Here is a 23,389-nt window from a genome sequence, read left to right as displayed (position 1 = left end):
GCTGTTGGAGGCACTATAAAGTTTGGCCTAACCCCAAAACTAACAAACACCTTTGATGCTTGGCCCCAGAGACAGACATTTCCTGTAATAGCACGAGCGCTGAAGCAGCGTAGGCATAGAGTATCTCTGGATCGAGGTAGCTCGCAATAACAGGCACAGTTAGACGAAGATGCATTACTGTACAAAAGAATTTATTTGTAAGCATTAAAATCTCTAAGCAGCTCTGCTCAAAACACAGAGGATATTATCTCTAATTTAGAAACAAAAGAGAGCTTTACGTCAAACACATGAAAGGAGGGAAATAAAAAGGCTGGAAATGTATATTGGATCATTCTGATATTACACAGGCGACTTACAACTTTATAATATCCGACTAAAGGGTCTTGTTTGGGGATTTTATTAAATACCCAGCCAGTCATTTAAAAAGTGGCCTATGTTCCTTGAGAGATCCACAAGGTATTATTAATGGTCTCTGAAGTCACCAGGGTTGTGCACCGTTCAGAACTGAATTGAGAATGCCTTACGACTCCTGAAATTAAACTGAATTGAACTGAGGTAGCAAAGAAGATGCAGAATTAAAATGGACATAAGAGCTTTCAGGTACTGTAGTTTCTAAAAAATATATTTTTTCCAGTATAAATGACCTAAAACAAAAGTGTAAATATGATGTAAATATTGCCATACACACTGTATATGAGGTATTCCCAGAAACAAATGGTTAAGTATGGCTTCCCATATGTCGTTCATTATATTATATTATATTATATTATATTATATTATATTATATTATATTATATTATATTATATTATATTATATTATATTAATTATATTATATTATATTATATTATATTATATTATATTATATTATATTATATTAGATTAGATTAGATTAGATTAGATTAGATTAGATTAGATTATATTAGATTAGATTATTTGTGACCCTGGACCACAAAACCAGTCATAAGGGTCAATTTTTTGAAATTGAGATTTATACATCAGCTGAAAGCTGAATAAGATTTCCACTTATGTATGTTTTTTTTTTAGGACAATATTTGCCCAAGATGCAACTATTTGCAAATCTGGAATCTGAGGGTGCAAAAAAAAAAAAAAAAAAAAAAAAAATCAAAATATTGAGAAAATCACCTTTAAAGTTGTCCAAATGAAGTTGTTAGCAATATTTATGGTAGGAAATTTACAAAATATCTTCATGGAACATGATTTTTACTTAATATCCTAAAGATTTTTGGCATAAAAGAAAAATCAATAATTTTGACTCATTCAATGTTTTGTTGGCTATTGCTACAAATATATCAGTGCGACTTATGACTGGTTTTGTGGTCCAGTGTCACATATTATATTATATTATATTATATTATATTATATTATATTATATTATATTATATTATATTATATTATATTATATTATATTATATTATATTATATTATATTATATTATATTATATTATATTATATTCAGTACAGCAAAAAATCTTCACTGCATAAATTATTTTATTATATAATTATTAGTGTCAGATTTTGATGTTAGCTATGTTAACTATATTGATAGTATTGAACTTAATTTCGAGAAATGGTCTAATCGGTTGAGAAAATGTATAAACACTGAATATTCAAAATTAATGATGTAATTATTTATATTTTGTCACAAACCTTGTATCACACTAATGGAATTCCTCTGTTATGTAACTGTGTCTTTGTATTTCAGTACATTCCAGCCAAGAGACAGTTCTTCAATTCTGAATTTTGCCCAAGCCCGAGAGTCACATATATTAGTGATGGACCGATATATCGACCAGGACGCCTGATTGGCTGATAATTGATCAATTTCAGATTAGCGGTTGTTGGTCGATTGGCCAATTAATGTGCGTTAATATACATTCTGATTGTTAATGGATAATATGTGATTTATGGTTAATTTCGAGTAGAAGTATAAAATAAGTGTCCTTGACATTTCAGCAAATTTCTATACAACTGTTTTTGGCGTCATTACATTTTATTACAGTTATTAGACTGGTCACCGGGCATCATTAAAACAAGATTAATTTGCCTGAAAAACAAAAATTGCACATGTAGATGCTTAAAAATCAAAAGAAACAATCTGAGTAAGAAAAAATAAATTCAAGATATATTCTCTGAAAAGCATAATTTTATGCAATTTTGCTTCAAATGTAGTTTTGTCTTGCTTAACAGATATTTCTGAATATTCTTACTGGAAAACAAGTCAAAAATACATAACTCCCCAATATCAGTCAACCACTATGCTATTTTCAGTAGGAATGCTCCATTCATGTTCATTAAAAAAAGAAAGAAAATACAAAGAAGAAAAAAAGATAAAACTATGGAAACCTTCATAACTGGTCTCCATCATTACCGTCCATTCAGAACACCACACTATCCACAATTTCAAGATAACACATCTCAGCACTGCATTGACCTCCCTCCAGAGAATCAATGAATTATACATGAAAATATCGACACATTGATCATTTTTTTCCACTCAAACAAACACACCACATTCAAGGACAAACCCTCCAAAAACAGGAGAGCAAAGAGTAACACTATGAGAATGCAAACGATCCTGGACACCAGCGGTTAAACCATCACCGCTTCAGATGGAACCCGCTGAAAGCCCTCCAAACGCTCAATAGAAGATTCCGTCTTCCAACGACCGTTGAGTGCCGTCAATTGATCAAACAATAAACGTCATCTGTACAAGAGATAAAATTCAGTCTGTTCCCCTTTTATGGCTTTAGAGAGAGAAAAGGCTACATGAATATTTCTCCTCTTTGTCCTCCTCGTCCTGTTCCAATCAAAACACTGATGATTGTCACTTCTTTGTGCTTAATCTAAACTGTGTTTGTATATACCGAAGAGCAATCTCTTTGCAGTGCCGTCTGGTCTTCAAAACAAATCCGATATTCTTAGGTCAAACTTCAGCACACAGAATGACTGGAAGAAGGAAATGACTTTCATGCAAAATACAAGGGGAAATGGATTGTAAATCGGCTGTTGCTACCAACGTACGCCACCATGCAATTTCCAACGTTGATACCTGTTTTTTCCACCCATTCCTTTCTTCCTGGTCTGTGAGTGCCTTGTCTTTTAAAAAAGAGCAGGGAAATAAAAGCTCAATTTTTCTGATTCTCATTGTCCAGAATAGTTTTTCAGATTTTTTTTTTTAATTTCACTTAAATCTCCCCACATCACTGGCCACGAGTTTTCATGCTAACAGAGCGCTCCATGCTTAATGTTGTGTTAACCATCCGGAGCTTTTCGCAGCCATCGGTAAAACTGCTGCTGGAACAGGATGTGCCATTTTACATTAGCTTGAACGATCTCAACAGCTCGAGCGAACGCAGGTGCCGACTCTCCCCCGCTGGTTAGGATGAACTCTTTCAGCTGTGGAGAAGATAAACAATTTTCATTAACATTATCAGCATATTGTTTCTGATGTATCAGATATAGAGAGTTTGTGTTTATGTGTGTAAGTGGCAGATTCATCTCTGTTAATCAGCTTCAGAATATACAATGCATTTACATGCAAATGCCTGACATGTAATTTAGCAGATAACAGTGATGTTTATGATAATGAGGAGTGGGAATGCATTTGAAGTAAACAGAATTATGAAACAGAAAGACACTTGGGTGTTTGTCAAGAAAAAAAAGCCTCTAATACCAATTAAAGGCATAAAAACCTCATCAAAAATTTCCATTTGTGACCCGTGCTGGCAAAATGAGTCGGAATGTACACGGGCTAACTACGGGCTACAGGCAAAACAAGTCAGAAATGTTGATTTTGGTCCGAATTTGAGGTTTTCATGAAAGTGAGTTCATTAAGCCCTCATCTAGCAATCCAAATGGCAATTAAACATCTAAAATGATCTGTTTTCTGAGGGGAGTACCTTTCCTTTGTCAAAAAATTGTGTTTTGCTTATGCTCTGCTTCACCACCCACACTTTCCCTCAGCACAAGTTTGGTATCGTTTTAAAGCAGCACTCTAACTTTGTGAATATTGATAGCAAATTCTCGATGGCATGAGTCTGAACCAATGAAATGTGATTTTCAAACTCATTCTGATATAAACTAAATGATCTTACTTGCTCTGACTGACAGATCCGAAGCACGCTCACAAAGTTGCCTCAGACATTGTGCGATCCCGATACATATAAACAGAATTACAGTAATTCAAAATATTGAAGTTAAATATAAAAAAAAAAAAAAAAAGTTGAATATATATTTTTCCTAAAGATATTTGGTTCCCTTTCGTGGGAACTATCGACGCTACAGGGTACAAGGGTTACATCAGTAACCTGAGACGTTCCCTTTCATGGGAATTATCGACGCTACGTCAATGACATGATGAGTTCCCATCACGTCATTGACGTAGTGTCTCATTCCCTTACTCAGGGAACAAGGGTTACATCAGTAACCTGAGAAGTTCCCTTTCATGGGAATTATCGACGCTACGTCAATGACATGATGAGTTCCCATCTCGTCATTGACGTAGCGTCTCGTTCCCTTACTCAGGGAACAAGGGTTACATCAGTAACAAAAGACGTTTTGATGAGGTGTGTGCCAAATTAGGTGTTATTAACAGGGATTTTAAGGTATGGTTGCTAGGTGATTTTTTTTTTATTTTTTTTTTGGAACCTTCAGGAAAACTTAGATTTTTCTCGAAACTGACTTTGCTGACTTTATCGACTTCAAACAGGTGTTGCTCATTCATTTGTTCTCTGGTCACAAACAAATCATACATCATTTTTAAGGTTTCTAACAGAGATTGTGAAAATAACGAAAACCCATTTTTTGTAAATTTGCTTATTGCAACAATACAAAACAAATTACATTTTGCCAGCACGGGTCACATTTACTAAATAACACGTTATGAAAACGATTCCCAGCTCCTTGAGATCTACATGAACGAACATGTGCAGGGGATTAAGTATTTAAAGGATTAGTTCACTTTAAAATGAAAATCACCCTATTATTTACTTACCCTCAAGCCATCCTAGGTGTACATGACTTTCTTCTTTTAGACAAATACAATCGGTGTTATATTAATAATCACCCTGAAGCTCCTAAGATTTATATTGGCAGTGCACGTAAACCACCTGAAACTCAAAAAAGTGTGTCCAACCATCTTAAACATACTCCACACGGCTTAAAAAAAATATCCCTCCCGGGTTATGCTACTCCACAAACCACCAACAGAGCATATCAAATAGCAAAAATAAAAATCTTTTTTTACAACATCACCAAGTAAAACGCTGCATTTATATAGAACTGTCTCTTTATGACCACAACAAACAGGACACTTTTCAGACGCGCATTCTGACTCGCCAAACGCAAGTCAAACGAGCGCGGAAAAGGTAACGTTAGGTGACGACAAGGGAGCTTCAGTTGAACAACAGTAAACTCAGATGAGATGTTGTCATGCTATGTCGGTAAAACTCCGAAAAATTAGCAAACAACATTTTCTGACCTAGGTAATTAAGAAACCATGCGTACGGCCCGGCTTATAATCTATCTAATGAAATATGAGGTAAATGTGCATTTCTCCAAATGTGCGCACTTTTGGACTTAAAGTTTGGGTGTATGCACTGTGATCACAAATAAATGGGACCAAACGCGATTGAATGTAAAGGTTTGTGTCTCGTTATTCTATGAATAACTACCGATTGATTTTGCATTTCTATCAGAAATGAGAGACAACTTTAAACTGTAAAAATGTAAATGTTGAAATTAAAAATTAACAATACTTTTATTAACCTTATTTAATGTTACAAATTGACTCAAAGTGTTACCATTTCATATAAATCCAAACAGTTATGCTTAAAAATGGCCATCTTTACACACAAAGGCATTGCATGGGTCTATTATATGTGTACTTTCACACGTTAATTGCCTCTATTTAAAAAAAAAAAATGGTTGATGATTATCTTATCAAAATATGTGTTACAGTGCCAATAAAAAAGTAGACGAAATCGAATACATTTCTGATTTGTTATGTTTCTGTCGCTACATGATGAGGATACAGTTTAAATATGCAACTTCGCTGGATAATGAATGCATAACAGCGAACATATGGATATAAACTACTGCAAATGAATGGTAACAATCGTGACATTAAACAGTTGCTGTTTTCATCACATTGTTTTAACCGCTTGAGGTACTACTAATGTTAGCATCCTCTCAGCCTTGTTGGCGAGCATACTGCTGTTCTCCACTAATGCAGCATCTAGTCAACAAACTAATTATTTTATAATGATATGAAAACATGTACTGTAGTGTACACTGTATAACATACAGTTTTGTTGTCCATTTTAAATCCGTTTTTGAAGTGTCCCGTTTTGTGCAGCGCGCAGCCTCATGTCACGTGTCAAAACAAACTCTACGAGGCATCAGTGATAGTTTTTATTTCGCCTCTAGAGGCCGCTATCGTACTGTATAATGACAGCGCACTCTTCTCAGCCGCCCCAGCAACGGACACAACCCAGAAAATTAAATCAACCGCGGTTGTGCGAGTACTTGCTTGCACATGCCTGCTTGCAGTCTGTGTTCTTCTGACTTTATTTTGTAGTTAGAAATGAAACTGCTTTGGGAAAATATATTGGAGTAAAAGTATACATTTTATTTAGGAAATGTAGTGGAGTAAAAGTTGACAGAAATATAAAAACTCAAGTAAAGTACAGATTCTCACAAAAAATACTTAAGTACTGTAACAAAGTATTATTACTTCGTTACATTACACCACTGATGTGGGATAAGAAAATCTAAAGTGTAGAATTGGATGCACTTTGAAATGGTAAAAGATGATCCAAAAAAGTAAGATGCAAGATGCAGCTCATGTCCTTCCACTCAACAACGACAAACATTGCGGCGCGCTTCTGCCGGCCAACGTTAACGAGCTAACAAGTACACTATTTGAAAAGCGATACTTGAGCGCGGAAAGAGTTTGTGCGCACTATGTAGTGGACTACTGTTTTTCAAGCACCCCTCCCCCACTCCCACTCACACATATACGATTTGACTATCATTCGACTTTAAGAAATCTGATACAAATCTGATTCGACTATGTAAATCCGTAGTTGGGGACACCCCTATATTTAACACATCACAAAGTAAGGTAACACTTTAGAATACTGATCCTTCATTAATGAATAACTACACAGGAAAAAATGAGTAATGCATTATTAACACTCTAGTAACTACTATTAACTAACAAGTATCTCTGATGAATGAATTAGTAAGTAATAGTGCTCAGTTGAAGGTGGTAGTTCACTATTAACTAATCAATAACTACTGTTTTTTTCATACCTCCCAGAGAACTACTAAGAACTACTATATACAGGTTCGTAATTAATGTGAATAATGAATAATGTATAATTAATTCTAGAGTAAAGGCCTTGGTAACCCACTAGTAATGACTGAAGTATTACCAAATACCTAAGAAGGAATTACTAATTATTTGGATCAGTATTCTAAGGTGAAAAGCATGATAACTCTCTGGTAACTAGTGAAGTCACTGTAATTAATCAGAGTTTATTGTTAGTTAATAGTAGTTACTAGAGTGTTAATAATGCATTAATCATTTGTTCCTGTGTAGTTATTCATTAATGAAGGATCAGTATTCTAAAGTGTTACCCAAAGTAAAATAACTAGCTTCCGCCAGACCGCCTTCTGTATTCTTAAGCAAAAAGAATTCTTATTCTTTACTTAAGCAAAAAATTTAACTGACAGCGCTTGTTTCATAAGTTAAATATGGAAGGTGTAGGACGTAGCGTAAGCATTTTGAACTGCAAGAGGAGTTACACTTTCTTCGTAAGTTGAATACAGAAGGCGGTCTGGAGGAGGCTAGTTAAATATGGATATTTTTGTTACACAATTGCATCGCTTCTGTTCAGAAGGCCTTTATTAAACCCCCGGAGCTGTGTAGAGTACGTTTATGATGGATGGATGCATTTTGTTGAGTTTCAAACAAATGGTTTCCATACACTAGCATTATAAAGCTTGAGGGTGAATAAATCATTGGGGTGTTTTTCTTTTTAAAGTGAACTAATCCTTTAAGCTACTAATTTGGTCTTGAACTATTTCAAAATTGCTGTTTGTTCATAGAAAATTTCAAAAGAAATAAAACAATCATTCGCAATGTACAGTGTTTAGCACTGCTCTAACGGTGAATCTGTGGATGAAGTGCTCTGGCAGGAGCTGATTGTCAATGACAGTATGCTAATGCTCTGTTTAAGAAAATACTGAGGGGGTTCGTATTATCTCTGTATGAATGATAAATTGTGGAAGGTGAAGTCAGCCGGATGAGAAAGTGCTGCGCTGCAGTGAGAAGCATCAGCAGTCTGTGTCCTCTGGGACTGAAGCTGAATGAATTTGAATAAGTGAATATACGTTCCATTTCCTATAATAAGGTTAAGCAGTTACAATGAGGAAATAACCCAATGAAACAGACCAGAGCACATTTCTGCAGGCTTCAAAGTTTACTTTTGCTCATTTTCTCCATCTCAATAATTTGCTGACCAATGTTTTTTGTAAGTATTATTGTTCCACAAAGATTGGTCAATAGTTCATTAGTGTTTTAGATTGACTGGAGGTGTAAGAGCCTCAGGATGGTGTATAAGTCCAGACTCACCTCACTCAACTCCGCCTCAGTGTTGAGAAACTCTGTCACGCCGCTGATTAATTTTGAGTTCATAAATAAAGCTTCTCCATACCTACGGATGAGAGACACAGAGCTCAAGCAGTGTAATTAAAAACACTGGAGCACCGTTTTAATGAGCACCAATAGATATTTCCCATAATGCTCTCTGGGCCTTCAACCACAAACAAGAAATAACATTCACCAATCAATATCTTATGAGAGTGCGAATGTGAAATACTTATCAGGGACTGAGAGGAAGGTTAAAGTCACTGATAAACAGAGATGAATGAAGCTACATTCACCTGGAATTCAATATGTCCCACTTCTCGCGGAAATATCTCCATGCTAAATGTCTTCCCAGCGGATTGCGGCCCACATGTATGATGACATCGATCACGTCCTGATCCGGCACCAGGTCAGAGGCGAGAGACAGATTCAGGAGCCTATAAATGTGAGAAAGACTATAAGTGAGGAATAATTAACAACGGCCCCTGAGTTATTTAAAATTAACTGGTAATGTGGAGATTGTGCGGGCTGCAAAACTTTATTAAGTGACTTTAAACACAATTTTTACCACTTTATGAGCTTTAAGAAAATTGCACTCCAATTCATTCCTGTGGCGCATAAAAAATGAAGTGGGCGGAGCTTAGAAGAGGGTTAATTTGAAAAGAATGTGGTTGAGTGATAACAGTAATGTCATCAATAAACATTGAACTACTTTGGTTATAATCAACACCCTTGAATGTGTTTCAACCAAAACGATCAGAATGAAACTGAAAATAAATTATATACTTCATTAGTGGCGCTCTTATGCTTGGAAGAACTTATAGTCTGAAATATAAAACTTGCCTTATTAATTGCTGCTATTTGACAAATACAGCTATTATCATGAACATTATCGTGTCTGTTCTAATTAAGTCATTTTAATCAATTTTGCTATCATTTCTATGCTAGTTTTAAGCTTGGGTAAATCTAAGATACAAAACACATTATTCTTCCCTGTTTTCATTAAAGACAGCCACTGACAGGCCGGCGAAACACAATTATTCAAATATGTTTTCAATACTGTGATTCAGCATCTTCAAAAAGTAATTAACCTGAAAAGCCCAAATCAAATGCAGACAGACCCATTCGATTCAAATTGGTGCAAAATGTCAAGTAGATTAAAAAGAAAGAAATAGGAAATGAGATGTTACACATAAAAATGCTGCCACGGTGCACAAGTTTTCAATTTGCAATAACAAGTGGGGTAATTGCTTCACTGTGGTTTGGTCTCTTCTTTCAGTTCAACTGCTCTTTTGGGCTTTTTGACATTATCGAGTCATTTTGTAGCACCTTTTCACAAAAACCCTGGAGATTATTGCCATGGTGACCAACTCACATCTGTGTGCGGACAGATTTTATCCCCCTACCCCTACTCCTATACCTACCCATCACAGAAAACATTCTGCATTTTTACATTTTCAATAAAACTTTGTTTAGTATGTTTTTAAAGCTATTTTAAATATGAGAACTCATGAAATGTCCTCATATTTCATGTTTATGACGTAATACCAGTGTAATACCCATGTCATTATACAAATTAGTGTCCTCATAAATCACAAAAACGTGCGCACACACACACACACACACACACACACACACAATACCGCAGCAGAGAGGAATTATGTTCAGTCCACTAGATCACAACACACATCATCATCATCATCAAAAAATATACTTCATGCCATTGAAATCAATACTAAACAAAGTTCATACACCCCATCCTTCAGACTCAGTGATTGAAGCACATTTACTAGCTCACTCCAAACACAGGGCAGTTTTCTCTGCGGTAGATTAAATATCACAAACACACACTCTCACACAGAACTCATCTGGGACGGGGGGCTTTGCTTGTGCATGCTGTGTGAAATTTAAGTGAGTCTAAAATCAGTGAACTGCAGCTAGAGGTCTTCTCTTTTAAGTCCAACACTAGAGCAAAGGTGGATGTCTGAATGCTGCAGTCATTTAATATTACATATATCCTATATGACACTAAAATAAATCTCATTAATGAGAGATATTTGAAGCACATAAAGCAACACCAAATCCTCTCTAGGCAACAATGACTAATAAGGTGCTACTTGCACAATGAACAGAGATGGCAAACACCTCTATTTCATGGGAATTCATTAATAAAACTGAAGAAAAAAGAAGTGCAGAGCTCCGGATATCAATACTGTTAAAAACTCTCGGAGGACATTCAAGAGATGCAGTTTTTTCTATAAACTCAGCTACAGGTTCTTCACACATCAGTATCATGCTTATGCCATGCAATATAGCACTAGGTGCCAGTTTCTAATTAGCATGTGAGTGTTGCTAGTGCCTGTGTTTTTCTAACAATGATGTCTGGCACTTCCAATACCCCCACATCCCTACTACTGCTCTCACCCCACTACAGCACTGCACGAGACTGTTTACTTAACTCCCACTGAATTTCTGATCATTACTGCCTGTTCCCGCATGTGTGTGTTCCACTCCTGCCTGCACCCGCAATATTTGTATCTCCCGGCTGCAGCTGCAAACATTGTTACATATGGAAGCTTGTTTCTGACACTATATAGCAAAAATAAAATAAATATGGTGTCATGATGGTCTAGCACATAGGTTCCTAATTTTTACCCTTATTGTCCACTTTCCTGCAGAGTTATAAACTCCAGTCCTAATAAAACACACTTGAACAAAACTGATCAAGGTGTTCAGGATTTCTGGGAAGTTCCAGGCAGGTAAGCTGGATCAAGGTTGGAGCTAAACTCTAAAGGAAAGTGGACCTTGAGGCAGATCATGAAAATAGAGACACCAACAACCATAGTGAAATGTTTGCTAGGTGCTAGAGTGCCTGACATCAAAGCAAATTTAAAAGTGCTGGCTAATGCAAAATCTAAATACTCTTTTAGATTATTATGCAAGCCAGCACTAATGATGTCCAACTTCATCAGTCAGAGATCACTAAAAATAACATTAAAGAGGTCTGTGAACTAGCGAGTACAATGTCAGACACTGTAATATGCTCTGGCCCCCTCCCTGCTTACCATGTTGACGAGATATATAGCAGACTGTCGTCACTCAAAGTCTAAGTGGTGTCTGTAGAATAACATAGGTTTTATAGGTAATTTGACAAGTTTTTGGGACAGACCTGACCTGTTGAAAAGAGATGGTTTTCATCCCTCCTAGGGTGGTGCCAATCTTCTCTCTAGTAATGTGGCGCAAAGTCTTAGAGTTGGTACTTGACAAACCGGGGACCATGTCAGGATAGACAGCAGACAATATAGAATCTGTGTCTGTTCCCTGAACTAGTAAATGCAAAAAACTTTATTTTTTTTATTTTTTTTAAACCAGACTTGGAGTTAGTACTGGTTGCAGAAAAAGGTCTTAATTGTTGGTGATCTTATTATCCATGTAGATAATGAAAAAGACAGATTGGGATTGCAAATCTATTGCTACTATTTTGGAGTTAGACAACACATGTCAGGATCCACTCATTGCCGTAATCATACTTTCAATATTGATGCGTTGAAATACTGCAGCAGAGCAATGACATCTCAGAATATTATCTAGTCTTGTGTATACTCCATTTAACAAAAGCTGCAAAAACAACTCCATGTTACAAATGAGGTAGAACTTTCACTTATTCCACTAAAGATTGCTTTATAAATAATCTTCCTGACTCGTCTCAACTCATCAGCATACCAGATAGATTAGAAGAACTCGATGTTGCAAAAGAAACTAGAGACTCTCTCTTTTCATAGCACTTTAGACATGGTTGCTCCTTAGCGCTTAAAAGAAGATTAAGGAGAATAGTCTGACATTGTGGTATAACAAGCAAACTTGCACCCTTAAAAGAGCAGTCAGGAAAATGGAAACGCAGCTGGAACAAAACAAAACTTGGGTATTTTGCAATGCGTGGAAGGATAGTGTTTCTGTCTATGGAAAGGCCGTAATAACTGATAATTGGTTTACTTTGTGACTGTCTTAGAAGAAAACAAAAACAACCCTAGGTGTTTATATGAAACGGTGACTAAATTAACAAGAAATAGAGCTTCAACAAGTTCAGACATTTCCCAACAACACAAGAGCAATGACTTAACTTGAAAGATCAGAGACAAAATTATAACCATGCATCCGTCTACTACAGTATTGCATCAGACAGTGCACTTAGTTAATAATACCTAGAATATCAAAACCAACTGTGGGTGGTAGATCCTTTTTCTTTTTAGCAGCCAAACTCCGAAACAGTCCTTCCTAGCGTTGTTTGAGAGGCAGACATGCTCTATCAGTTTAAATCTAGATTAAAGACCCATAGCATACACATAACACACTATTACATTTCTATAATTCAAATCTGTTAAAGGATTATTAGGCTACATAAATTGGGTCAAGCGGAACCAGGAACTCTTCCCATAATACCCAATGTACTTGTTACAACATAAGAAGAATGGCTTCTACGCTGATATTTATATATCTGTTTCTTCTTATCCTGAGTTTCCACAGTCAAGCAGATCCAGTCCGTATCCAGAACAGATGGTGGACCTGCACCCAGTGATGACCACAACAGACTAAAATATCAGCAGAGACCATGACAACTAGACAAGCCCTAGAGACAGATCCCCTGTGAAGCCCTTGTTGACATGACAGCCATCAGCACAAATCCTCAGCAAAGACCAGAAAAACCAGACAAATCCTCTGAACAGACCCCTATGGACTAAACCTGTTTTTTTTTCTACATTTCTGTAACCAATGGAGTTTGGGTTCCTTTCCACTGTCACACTTAGTTGTGGACACATAATATTCAGCAGTATTATTGATTTGACTGTACTGACAATATTGGATGAGAACTGAACTGAGCTGGATGATGACATCATTGTTGTCTCTAGAGCTGCTTTCTAGATGAATTGAACTCATTACATATTTGATGAACTTTACAGTTATTAAATGGAACTGAATCAACACTGAACTTTTTCTTCCCTCAGAAAGTGACTATGATTTTGCTAAGTAGGAAGATTTACACAGTCCAAATACACAGTCCTAACCAATAACCAGTGCTATAGTGGAGTCAGAGTCAGCATGCTCCCAAGTCAATGAGAAGACCACATTTTCATTTTCTTGGTCTTGTTATGGATTCAGGAGAATGTGGAATCAGTCTTGTCTCAGACTCAACCCTCTTCTGATCTTGGTCTTGACTCAGACTTAAATGATCTGTTCTCAACTATGACTGCCAATAACTACCATTAAATCAGAAGGAATTTTGGTGTATTATATTTCAAGCTTCAATGTCAACCCTATGTCTATATCTAATATCTAAACCAAACCCTTCAATCATATTGGTTGAAATGAATGTTGATACAGAAACACAGAGAGTGCTACTTGATAAGTTACCATCAGAATCACATATCCTTCAAGTGTTTGTATTGTAGGATAATGTTAGAGGTTCCTGCAGAAGATTTTGTATTCATGGTTCAGCTGTCTGACTTTGAGATTTTGTATCTAGGTGTATTGTGTATGACAGCCAAGTCATGGATCACTGATGGATCACTTGAAAGACTTGATTTTACCTTCAAGTAATGTAATTACCACAATACAAAAAAATGAAAAGGTTCCTTGCTGTCTGTAATTTGATGAATGGTATCTCAACATGAAGTTGAAGATGTTTGGATGTAGTGCATATAAATGTGTGCTTGTTAAGCGCAGTGCTATTTATCTTCTTCCTATAGCGAGGTAACCCACATCCCTCTTAACAGACTCATGCTGAAGATTCCCACAGGAATGAACCTGTTGAGTGCTGAACACTCACAGCAGAGAGGGGTCATGGTGGGTCTCTTTATATGGGCAAGTTTCTTTCTCTCAGTGCATCTATAAAACAATGACCAAATGCAACTCAATAAATGGAGATGTCAAACCCGAAGTGAATCCTGAGGGAACTGCTTCAGAATATGTGTGGGCTCTGAGATCCTCGTCTGGCCTGGACAGGGTGTAATCCGTCACTGTCCTCATCCTGCTATTGAATCGGGAGAGGATTTAGGGCACCGTGGAGACTTTTGGGAAAAGCTTCAATGGCAGTCATTGTTTTTACTGCCCTGTCAGAGGAGTGAGTGCAGCTCTGCTGGTGTGAGCAACATGATGTGGTGGAAGGGATTGAATCAGATTACTTCATGAGGTACAGCAACTATGAAGTGAGTTATAGTCAGAGGAGTGCCACACATGGTCCAGAGACTTCCAGATACTTCTTGCTATCAATAAAATGGCAATTTGAAAGATTTGTTTTAAATGCTAAACCTTTCAGCTAAGACTGATTGATCAGTGTGTTATGCTACAGTAACTTGGTATTTGACTTTCTTTGCCTCATCATGTCATTGTCAATGAAGGGAAAGAGTGTTGATTGACCTGTTGAGCAGGAAGATGTTGTCACTGCAGGTCAAGGCTTCCAGAAGAACCTTCTTCTCAGAGATGGCTGTAGAGGAGTGAAACTTCATCCAGATAAACTCCCACACGTCCTCATCCATCAGAGACACACCTGTGCAGTACACAATGTCCCGAACATTAGGTGGAATCCTGTGGGACAGAAGATTGACCGAAAGCTGAATTCACATTTATGGTTTGATATATTGAGATGAACAGCTAGTAAATGATATCGTTAGCATTTAAATACATTTAACATTTACAACTGTATTGGTGGAGTAAAAACTTTAATTAGGGCCTGAGCACTGATGGTGTGAGGACCCTATTGTAATTGCTCAGTCAATCATTCTTCGAAATGAATCACATTTTTGAGGGCCTAAACATGCTTGAAAACTCATGAAATTTTGCACACGCAACAGAAGCGGTGAAATATGTTATCTGATATAGGTTTCAGAATTAGGTGTGGCAAAATGGCTTGATAGCGGCACTTACAAAATTTCAATTAAGCGCCCTTCGCGCTGTTTCTCACATACAGGTATGAAATTTGGTAGACACATGTAATAGCCAATACCTACAAAAAAGTACCTGGTGCAAAATCTGAAAACCCAACAGGAAGTGAGATATTTTGAATTTTCTCTGCAAAATTTTTGCAGTTTTTGCCATTTCCAGACGTTGTACTGTAACGAACTCCTCCTAGAGATTTTATCAGGTAAACATCATATTTAGTCAGTCTAATCTAAAGGCCTTTGCGAAGTTAAATTGTGAAGATCTTGAGTTTTTGTTCAAGGGCGTGTCCGTGTCAGCCTGACAAAGTTTCGCCATGAAACAGGAAGTTGTTGTAACTTGGGCATACAATGTCCGATCTGCTCCAAACTTCACATGTTTGATAAAAGTCCTGGCCTAAAGACATTTACATGGCAATTTTCGGTTATAGTCATAGCGCCACCTGTTGGCAGCAGGAAGTGTGGCACTCCAAAATGACTTTGCCATATTTCTTCTGTATTTACTTGCTTACATGCATATCATGTGGCGGTGGCCCCGAGTGTGAGGAATCCTCACTCCTCAGGGTTGTTCACAAATCAACGTTTCACCTCCAGAAGAATAATAAAAAAACAGTGTGAGTGTATTTTTGTTTGTACGCTTATGTGAGAAATAAAAATTTTGCGGTTTCTTCTTTTCACTCAAGTTTTCCATTGTCTATAATTTTAAATGAAAAGACACTTTTAGATTTAAAATGGACCACTTTGGTTCAAGTGGTCTTCTGCTGTCTGCAGTTAATTTGAATCACTTGAATTCTGTCACAGCGAGAAATGTTCATAATAACACCAGCTGATCTTATTTGATGATATTTTCTGAGGTCATATTTAAGTGGGGAAAATTTGAACCGAATCATCACTGCAGGCCTCCCAAAATGAATCACAGTGCAATATATATAGACTAGTGATATACGGGTCATAAGTAAGAGCTCTCAATGGACCCAGGATATCATCTGGTTATAAATCTTAGAAACGAATAACAGTCTACAGTCAAGCAACACAGAGAGAAAAGTATCTCAGGCTGTGAGGCGATGCATGTAATATTTGTACAGGAAGAAGAAATAACATTAAACTTCTGAAGGAGCTGTGGCGATACAATGACTGAACTTTTGGTTTGCTCAAACAAAGCGCAATAAAGACCTGCTGATTCTGGATGAGCCGTCGGAGCTTCTGGGAGTTTTCAATGTAGCAATACAGAGATATCATGTCATGTCACATCCAATTGAAGCATATAGACTGAAATTTCCGCACCTGTGAAGGTGATGTCTTGTTTATGACTGCCACTGACAGGAAGTCTGAGTGAATTCAGAAACACAGTTAACGAATAATATCCGTGATATTCCGTTAGCTGCCATTATATCTGAAAAATTCATGACTTTTATAAGATTTTTTTTTTTTTTTTTTGAAACTGACCATAAATCCAGTTCTTACTTCTTATATTATAACCTGAATATAATGGTTTGATTTGCTGTAATATTTGGCTGTGTGCAGGCAACACATTTATAACAAATGGTTATTATGAGATTTTATATAACTCTACAACTTATATGTCTGTGAGACAATAATAGCTTGTAGCATACAGGAAGATTACAATGGCATACATTCATAATAATAGCTCTAGTCAATCACTGCTTGACACTTGGAGTATATAAGCACTGAACTCTCTGTTTTACATTCACAGCTGATGATGCTGACGTTCCCCTCCTCCCCTTCCCATTCTTCCTGGGTAAGCCCTGCCCCACCTTCATCTTCAGGCAGGATCAGCCGAATCTGCATGCCCCAGGAATTGGACTAATGACGGGGCCTAAGCCAAATAACTTTTCTATAAAACTAGACATGAATTACTTTAGCTCACTACCATCTGTTAATACTTTATGGAATAAATGCCATGTAAACATTCACCTGCCCTCTGAGTCTTTCTGGTAAAACTTGTGTTCTTAAAACATTTAAGAACACAAGTTTTTTTAAAAACATTTATTTATTGTTTTAAATAGAGGCTAAAATGATCTGATGCACTATACAAAAAAAAAAAAAAAAAAGCTGGTGCAGTTTCTCTTGAAACGTCTGACTTTAATTTCAGCCCTGTTTTATTTATTTATTTATTTATTTATTTTTCAGTCTGTGGTATCTTGTTTTTAATCAATAAAGCACACAAGGAGGTTTTGTCAGTGTTTGTCTTTGGCTGTACAGTGATCTGAAGCCTTTCTTTGCAGCTCATAAACACTGCTGGGTCATTCCTGTGACATTATCATCACCTAAACCATAAAAAGACATAAAGGTCAAACACATTCCTCTTTTATGTGCTGCTCATCCCTGAATATCAAACTGACCAGATTCTCTTTATTATCCCAGCAGGACTAGAGGTCATTTTCAAAGAAAGGAGAATGAAGGACACATCTGGCAGATCCAAACGTCTGCTGTCAGGTCAGAAGAAAATGGCACAATTTGAAAGCCAATTAAGAACAGTGCAGGCATGTTCAATACAATGCAAAAAGTAGTAAAAATGATAATTTTATCAAATAAAAAGTATCAAAGAATGCTAAAACTAATAACATGAAGCAGTCGAGAAGAAAAACAACTCTAGCTGACGAGAAACTAAAGCATTTTAGGTGTACTTTCATGAGCTCTAACTGTCTGTCAGCAAATTAAACGAACACGTGATGATACGTTTAGCAGGAGGGATTGTGTTCAGAATAGAGACTTCCTGTCTGTTCAGACATGATCAGAAACCTCACACTGGACTCCACGGAGCAATTGAGCCAGTCAGGGCAAAAGAGTGGAAAATCTTTGACTGAGCAGATGAAATACTGGCTGAATCCCATTGTGTGTGTATTTCACACAGGGGCGTAGTTTGGTTACTCCCTCCCCAGTAACCAAAACTGGTTAAAATTAGACTATTATTTGTAAAGATTGTGCATTTGGAGCTTTTATAACACTAAGTTATTATCTAAACTGAATGGACCAATTGTCAGCACAACATGACTGAAGCCCGGTTTATTTAATCATGCATAAGTGGCGTGCGAATCATCGTATGCGTACTGTTCATGCATTTACCAGCGTGCTCCAAAAGTTTAATAAGATTTGCCTTTCCTATTGTGACAACGATGATAAAATGTGCAAACCATTTGAATTCTATTGAGAATTTACTTAAAACAATATGGAGAAAGTCATACATGATCTAAAACAGCCACATAAACAAAAAAGTAAAGAAAATAATACAAAATAATACATCATCTTGCAAACTACGCCCTTGCACATGTTAAAAGCAAGAATATTGAAAAAAAAACTTTAAACAGAGCAACCTGCTGCTATTGGGGAAGCTCAAGTCATGTTAGAGACCTTAACAACAAGTCATTAAATGCACATTTCGTAAAGCCAAGGTCAATATGTGACACATTACATGTGTAATAAAGCATATGTGTGTGTTTTTAAGGTCTATCTGTCAATTTTAGGGCACAATTTGAAGCCGGCAAGCAAATATCCAATGTATTTGGGGTTGCCAACGTGTGATGAACTGTGTGCGTGGTCTTTCATGTGCTTGTAGGCATACGGCCAACTGTTTGGCTCAAAGACAAAAATATTTTCCTAAAAACTGGGCAAACACAATATCTTGTGCAGGGTAAGACAATTTTTTTAGACACACACACCCACAATCTTGTTTATTCTCCATTATGGTCATTAGTGCCTGCCGGTGGCTTGGTGTGTTTGACAGTGTGATACTGCATACATGCAATGTGAACATTGCTGTGGGCAGCAGGGAAAACAAATTCTAATGTGTGTTTCCATGGACACTTGAAATAAAGCTTCTACGGTATAAATGTTGGGTTGATGAGCAGGACATATTGATCAGACCTCAAAGCGTCCACACACACTACACACCATCACGCCACACTCTATTCAGCGCTGTGCCTCAATATTATTGTAGAAATGTGGCTGTCACTGTTGTAGTATGGTTTCTCAATGATCAATGTGTTTAGATTTTTTTTCCATGTACTTTTTCTTAGGTTAAAAAGCAAATGCTAAATTGAGGCCACACCAGGTTTCCTGCAGGACTGTGTTTATGCAGCGGTGCACCGAATCACAAAAAAGGCCAAACAACATGCTAAATATACTATTTTTGCAAGATATTTGTAAGTATTTTACATTTAAATGGTATTTTTAAAGGTGCCATAGAATTTAAAATTGAATTTACCTTGGCATAGTTGAATAACAAGAGTTCAGTACATGGAAATGACATACAGTGAGTCTCAGACACCATTGTTTCCTCCTTCTTATGTAAATCTCATTTGTTTAAAAGACCTCTGAAGAACAGGCGAATCTCAACATAACACCGACTGTTATAACACTCGGGATCATTAATATGTACACCCCCAACTTTTGCATATGCCAGCTCATGTCCAAAGCATTACACAAGGGCAGCCAGTATTAACGTCTGGATGTGCACAGCTGAATCATCAGACTAGGTAAGCAAGCAAAGAACAACAGCGAAAAATGGCAGATGGAGCAATAATAACTGACATGATTCATGATATCATTATATTTTTAGTGATATTTGTAAATTGTCTTTCTAAATGTGTTGTTAGCATTTTGCTAATGTACTGTTAAATGTGGTTAAAGTTACCATCGTTTCTTACTGTATTCACAGAGACAAGAGCTGTCGCTATTTTCATTTTTAAACACTTGCAGTCTGTATAATTCATAAACACAACTTCATTCTTTATAAATCTCTCCAACAGTGTGTAATTTTAGCTTTAGCCATGGAGCACTACCAAACTCATTCAGAATCAAATGTAAACATTCAAATAAATACTATACTCACATGATCCGAAGCATGCATAGAGCATGCATGACGAACATTTTGTAAAGATCCATTTGAGGGTTATATTAGCTGTGTGAACTTTGTTTATGCACTGTATTATAGTCAAGAGCTCGGGGGGCAGGGAGCGCAAGGATTTAAAGGGGCCACAGCCTGAATCAGTGCATATTTAATTATGCCCCAAAACAAAAAAAATAAAATAAAAAAAAATCTATGGGGTATTTTGAGCTGAAGCTTCACAGACACATTCAGGGGACACCTTAGACTTATATTACATCTTGTAAAAAACCTTCTAGGGCACCTTTAAAACAAAAATCTTTTGAATGTGCAATTTTAACTACACATCACACATATAAGCTTTCTGTTAGTAGCATTTCAATCTGATTTAGTTAAGTGAGTTGTTAAGGACCAAGTCAGGTGTTAACTGTTAGTATTTTGGGTCGATTCAGTGAATCTGAGTTAATCCATTATTTAGACAGACTAGAGAAAGAGTTCATGAAAAAGAGCTACCTCATAACAGCAATTAATTAAAACCTCAAACTTCATTATGGTGTTTTGCTATTTGTTTGCTTTTGTGTCAAGAGATGAGAAACACTGGACTTGAATAAAAACTGTTATGGTTGTCACTCTGTAAATTTGCTCACCTGTTCTTGTTGCTGGAAATCCAGTCTGAAATGAGAGACACAGCTTGGCGGTGACAGTGTTTGCTTCCAAAACTGCAGGCCAGCATGATCACCTCTCTCTGTAGCTCTCTGAGGAGGAAAGAGGGAAGGATACCAGCAGGGAAGTACAGCAGCAGGAAGTTAAAGATGGAGGAAGAGGAAAATGAAAAATTAAATGCATGTCTACTGAGGTCATTCCCATCTCTGAGGTGGAAAATATCTGGCTTACACTTTGCTATTTGGTGTCCTTACTTAGACTACATATAAGTTTATAACTGTAATATATAATTCAAGAAGGATGAAATTCAAGACTCACTCGGCCTGATAAGCCGCCTGCATGAAGGAGCCGTCAGGGGAAGTGGTTGGCCAGCCCAACTTGTGATACTTTGGTTCCACCTGCCTTAGAACATAGTCCTGATGAACAAAACAAAACAAAAACAGTAAAGCAAAATAAAAAAATAAAAAATACAACACAAAAAAAAAAATGCAAAAGCAAACAAAAGTACAAAACAAAAGACAGAAAATTAGTCAGTATGGTTACCATGTTGAGACTAGGATTTACATTTATATAACTTACATTAATGTGTTTTATACTTTGTAAATATGCAAAGCTTACACCCAGACTATTTATGAAAACTAAGCTGCAAAAATGGGTCATTCAGAAATTATTAATATTTTATGAATTCATGTTTTAAATTATATATATATATATATATATATATATATATATATATATATATATATATATATATATATATATATATATATATATATATATATATATATGTACAGTATGTAACTTTCTGGACAAATAATTATACAAGATTTGACAAACAGAAGCTTTGAGTCCTTGTTAAAAAAGCATGAGACAATGTTGCTTAAAACTTTTGCTTAATGTTGTACATAATGTTGCTTAAAAGTTATATTATGTTGTTTTGTATTATATTCAGTATAAGACTGAGTGAGTGAGTGTGTGTGTGTGTGTGTGTGTGTGTGTGTGTGTGTGCTTTTGTTTATATTACATTGTGGGGACCAAATGTCCCCATGATGTAATATAAACCTGAGTTCACCTACATCGTGGGGACCAGCCAGCGGTCCCCACAATGTAAATGGGTTTATAAATCATATAGAATGAGTTTTTGTGAAAAAGTAAAAGTTTGCACAGTTTCCTGTGAGGGTTAGGTTTAGGGGTAGGGGCAGGGTAGGGGGATAGAATGTACAGTTTGTTCAGTGTAAAATGCATTGAAGTCTATGGAAAGTCCCCACAATTCACAAAAACAAACATGTGTGTGTGTGTGTGTGTGTGTGTGTGTGTGTGTGTGTGTGTGTGTGTGTGTGTGTGTGTGTGTGTGTGTGTGTGTGTGTGTGTGTGTGTGTGTGTTTTAACTCGCCATACGGTTGAGGGAAATGTCACAGCAGGTAATGGCATGGCTAATTTAGCATGACTGCTCTCCTTCATGCCCTTTTACTGAGACGAGTGAATGATCACAATTAGACCCTGCTATGCACGATTCAATTCTTAACACACACTTACACGGAGAAAAGCACATAAACACTGGTGCAGCAGTAGAGGACGTTGTTTTGTTGTGGTGTTGTGGTGGTCCACCATGTTGTGGTGGACCATACAGCTGATCAGGTGTGTCTGTCAAGCTTTTACTACAAAAATTTAGTGATATGTACACACACACACACACGTTTGCTTTGCTATCTTAGTGAGGACATTCCATAGGCATAATGGTTTTTATACTGTACCAACTGTACATTTTATCTCCCTACAGAAAAAAGAAAACATTCTGCATTTTTATGTTTAATAAAACATTGTTTAGTATGTTTTTAAAGCTATTTTAAATATGAGGACTCCATGTCATTATACAAATTTATGTCCTCATAAATCACAAAAACGCGCGCAGGTTGAAGGTTGAGACACCTGGTCACATGATTTGAAGGCACCTGACTAATTTGCTCCAGCTGTTTCCTGTCTTGCATTACATGCTAAACATCTGCTCTGTCTCACAGTAACACAATAAAGGAGAGTTGCAGAGAGAAGATGCTATTAAATTCATCACACACTCACTGCTGACACTAAATGGTCGTCCATTACAGAGGAGGGGCAGAAATGACTCATGCGCACTGAGGGATTGTGGGTAGGCGTGTGAGTGCTATTCTGAATAACAAAGTGATAAATGAATATGAATGCAGGTGGACAGGTAAAACAGAAGCTGGAGAAACAGAGAGACCGTCTGACACTGTCATGTTAGGCTGTGTTCAGAA

The 23,389-nt window shown here is 36.7% G+C and overlaps 1 protein-coding gene across 1 annotated transcript in view; it reads right to left on the bottom strand.

Moving 5' to 3' along the window:
- Positions 1-3,274: 3,274 nt before the first annotated feature.
- Positions 3,275-23,389, bottom strand: part of LOC137023965 (thyrotropin-releasing hormone-degrading ectoenzyme-like) — a 190,518-nt gene continuing 170,403 nt past the window's right edge. The window contains exons 14-19 of the mRNA XM_067391096.1: positions 21,435-21,532; positions 21,101-21,208; positions 15,090-15,257; positions 8,972-9,112; positions 8,661-8,742; positions 3,275-3,418 (exon numbers count right to left, since the gene is read on the bottom strand). Of these exons, the coding sequence (XP_067247197.1) occupies positions 3,275-3,418; positions 8,661-8,742; positions 8,972-9,112; positions 15,090-15,257; positions 21,101-21,208; positions 21,435-21,532 (741 nt within the window). The remainder of the gene's footprint in view (positions 3,419-8,660; positions 8,743-8,971; positions 9,113-15,089; positions 15,258-21,100; positions 21,209-21,434; positions 21,533-23,389) is intronic.

The sequence above is a fragment of the Chanodichthys erythropterus genome, chromosome 8 (assembly GCF_024489055.1).
Source record: "Chanodichthys erythropterus isolate Z2021 chromosome 8, ASM2448905v1, whole genome shotgun sequence".
NCBI lineage: Eukaryota > Metazoa > Chordata > Actinopteri > Cypriniformes > Xenocyprididae > Chanodichthys > Chanodichthys erythropterus.
The sequence above is the reverse complement of the archived record's forward strand: the minus strand, read 5'-3'. Positions and strand labels throughout refer to the sequence as shown.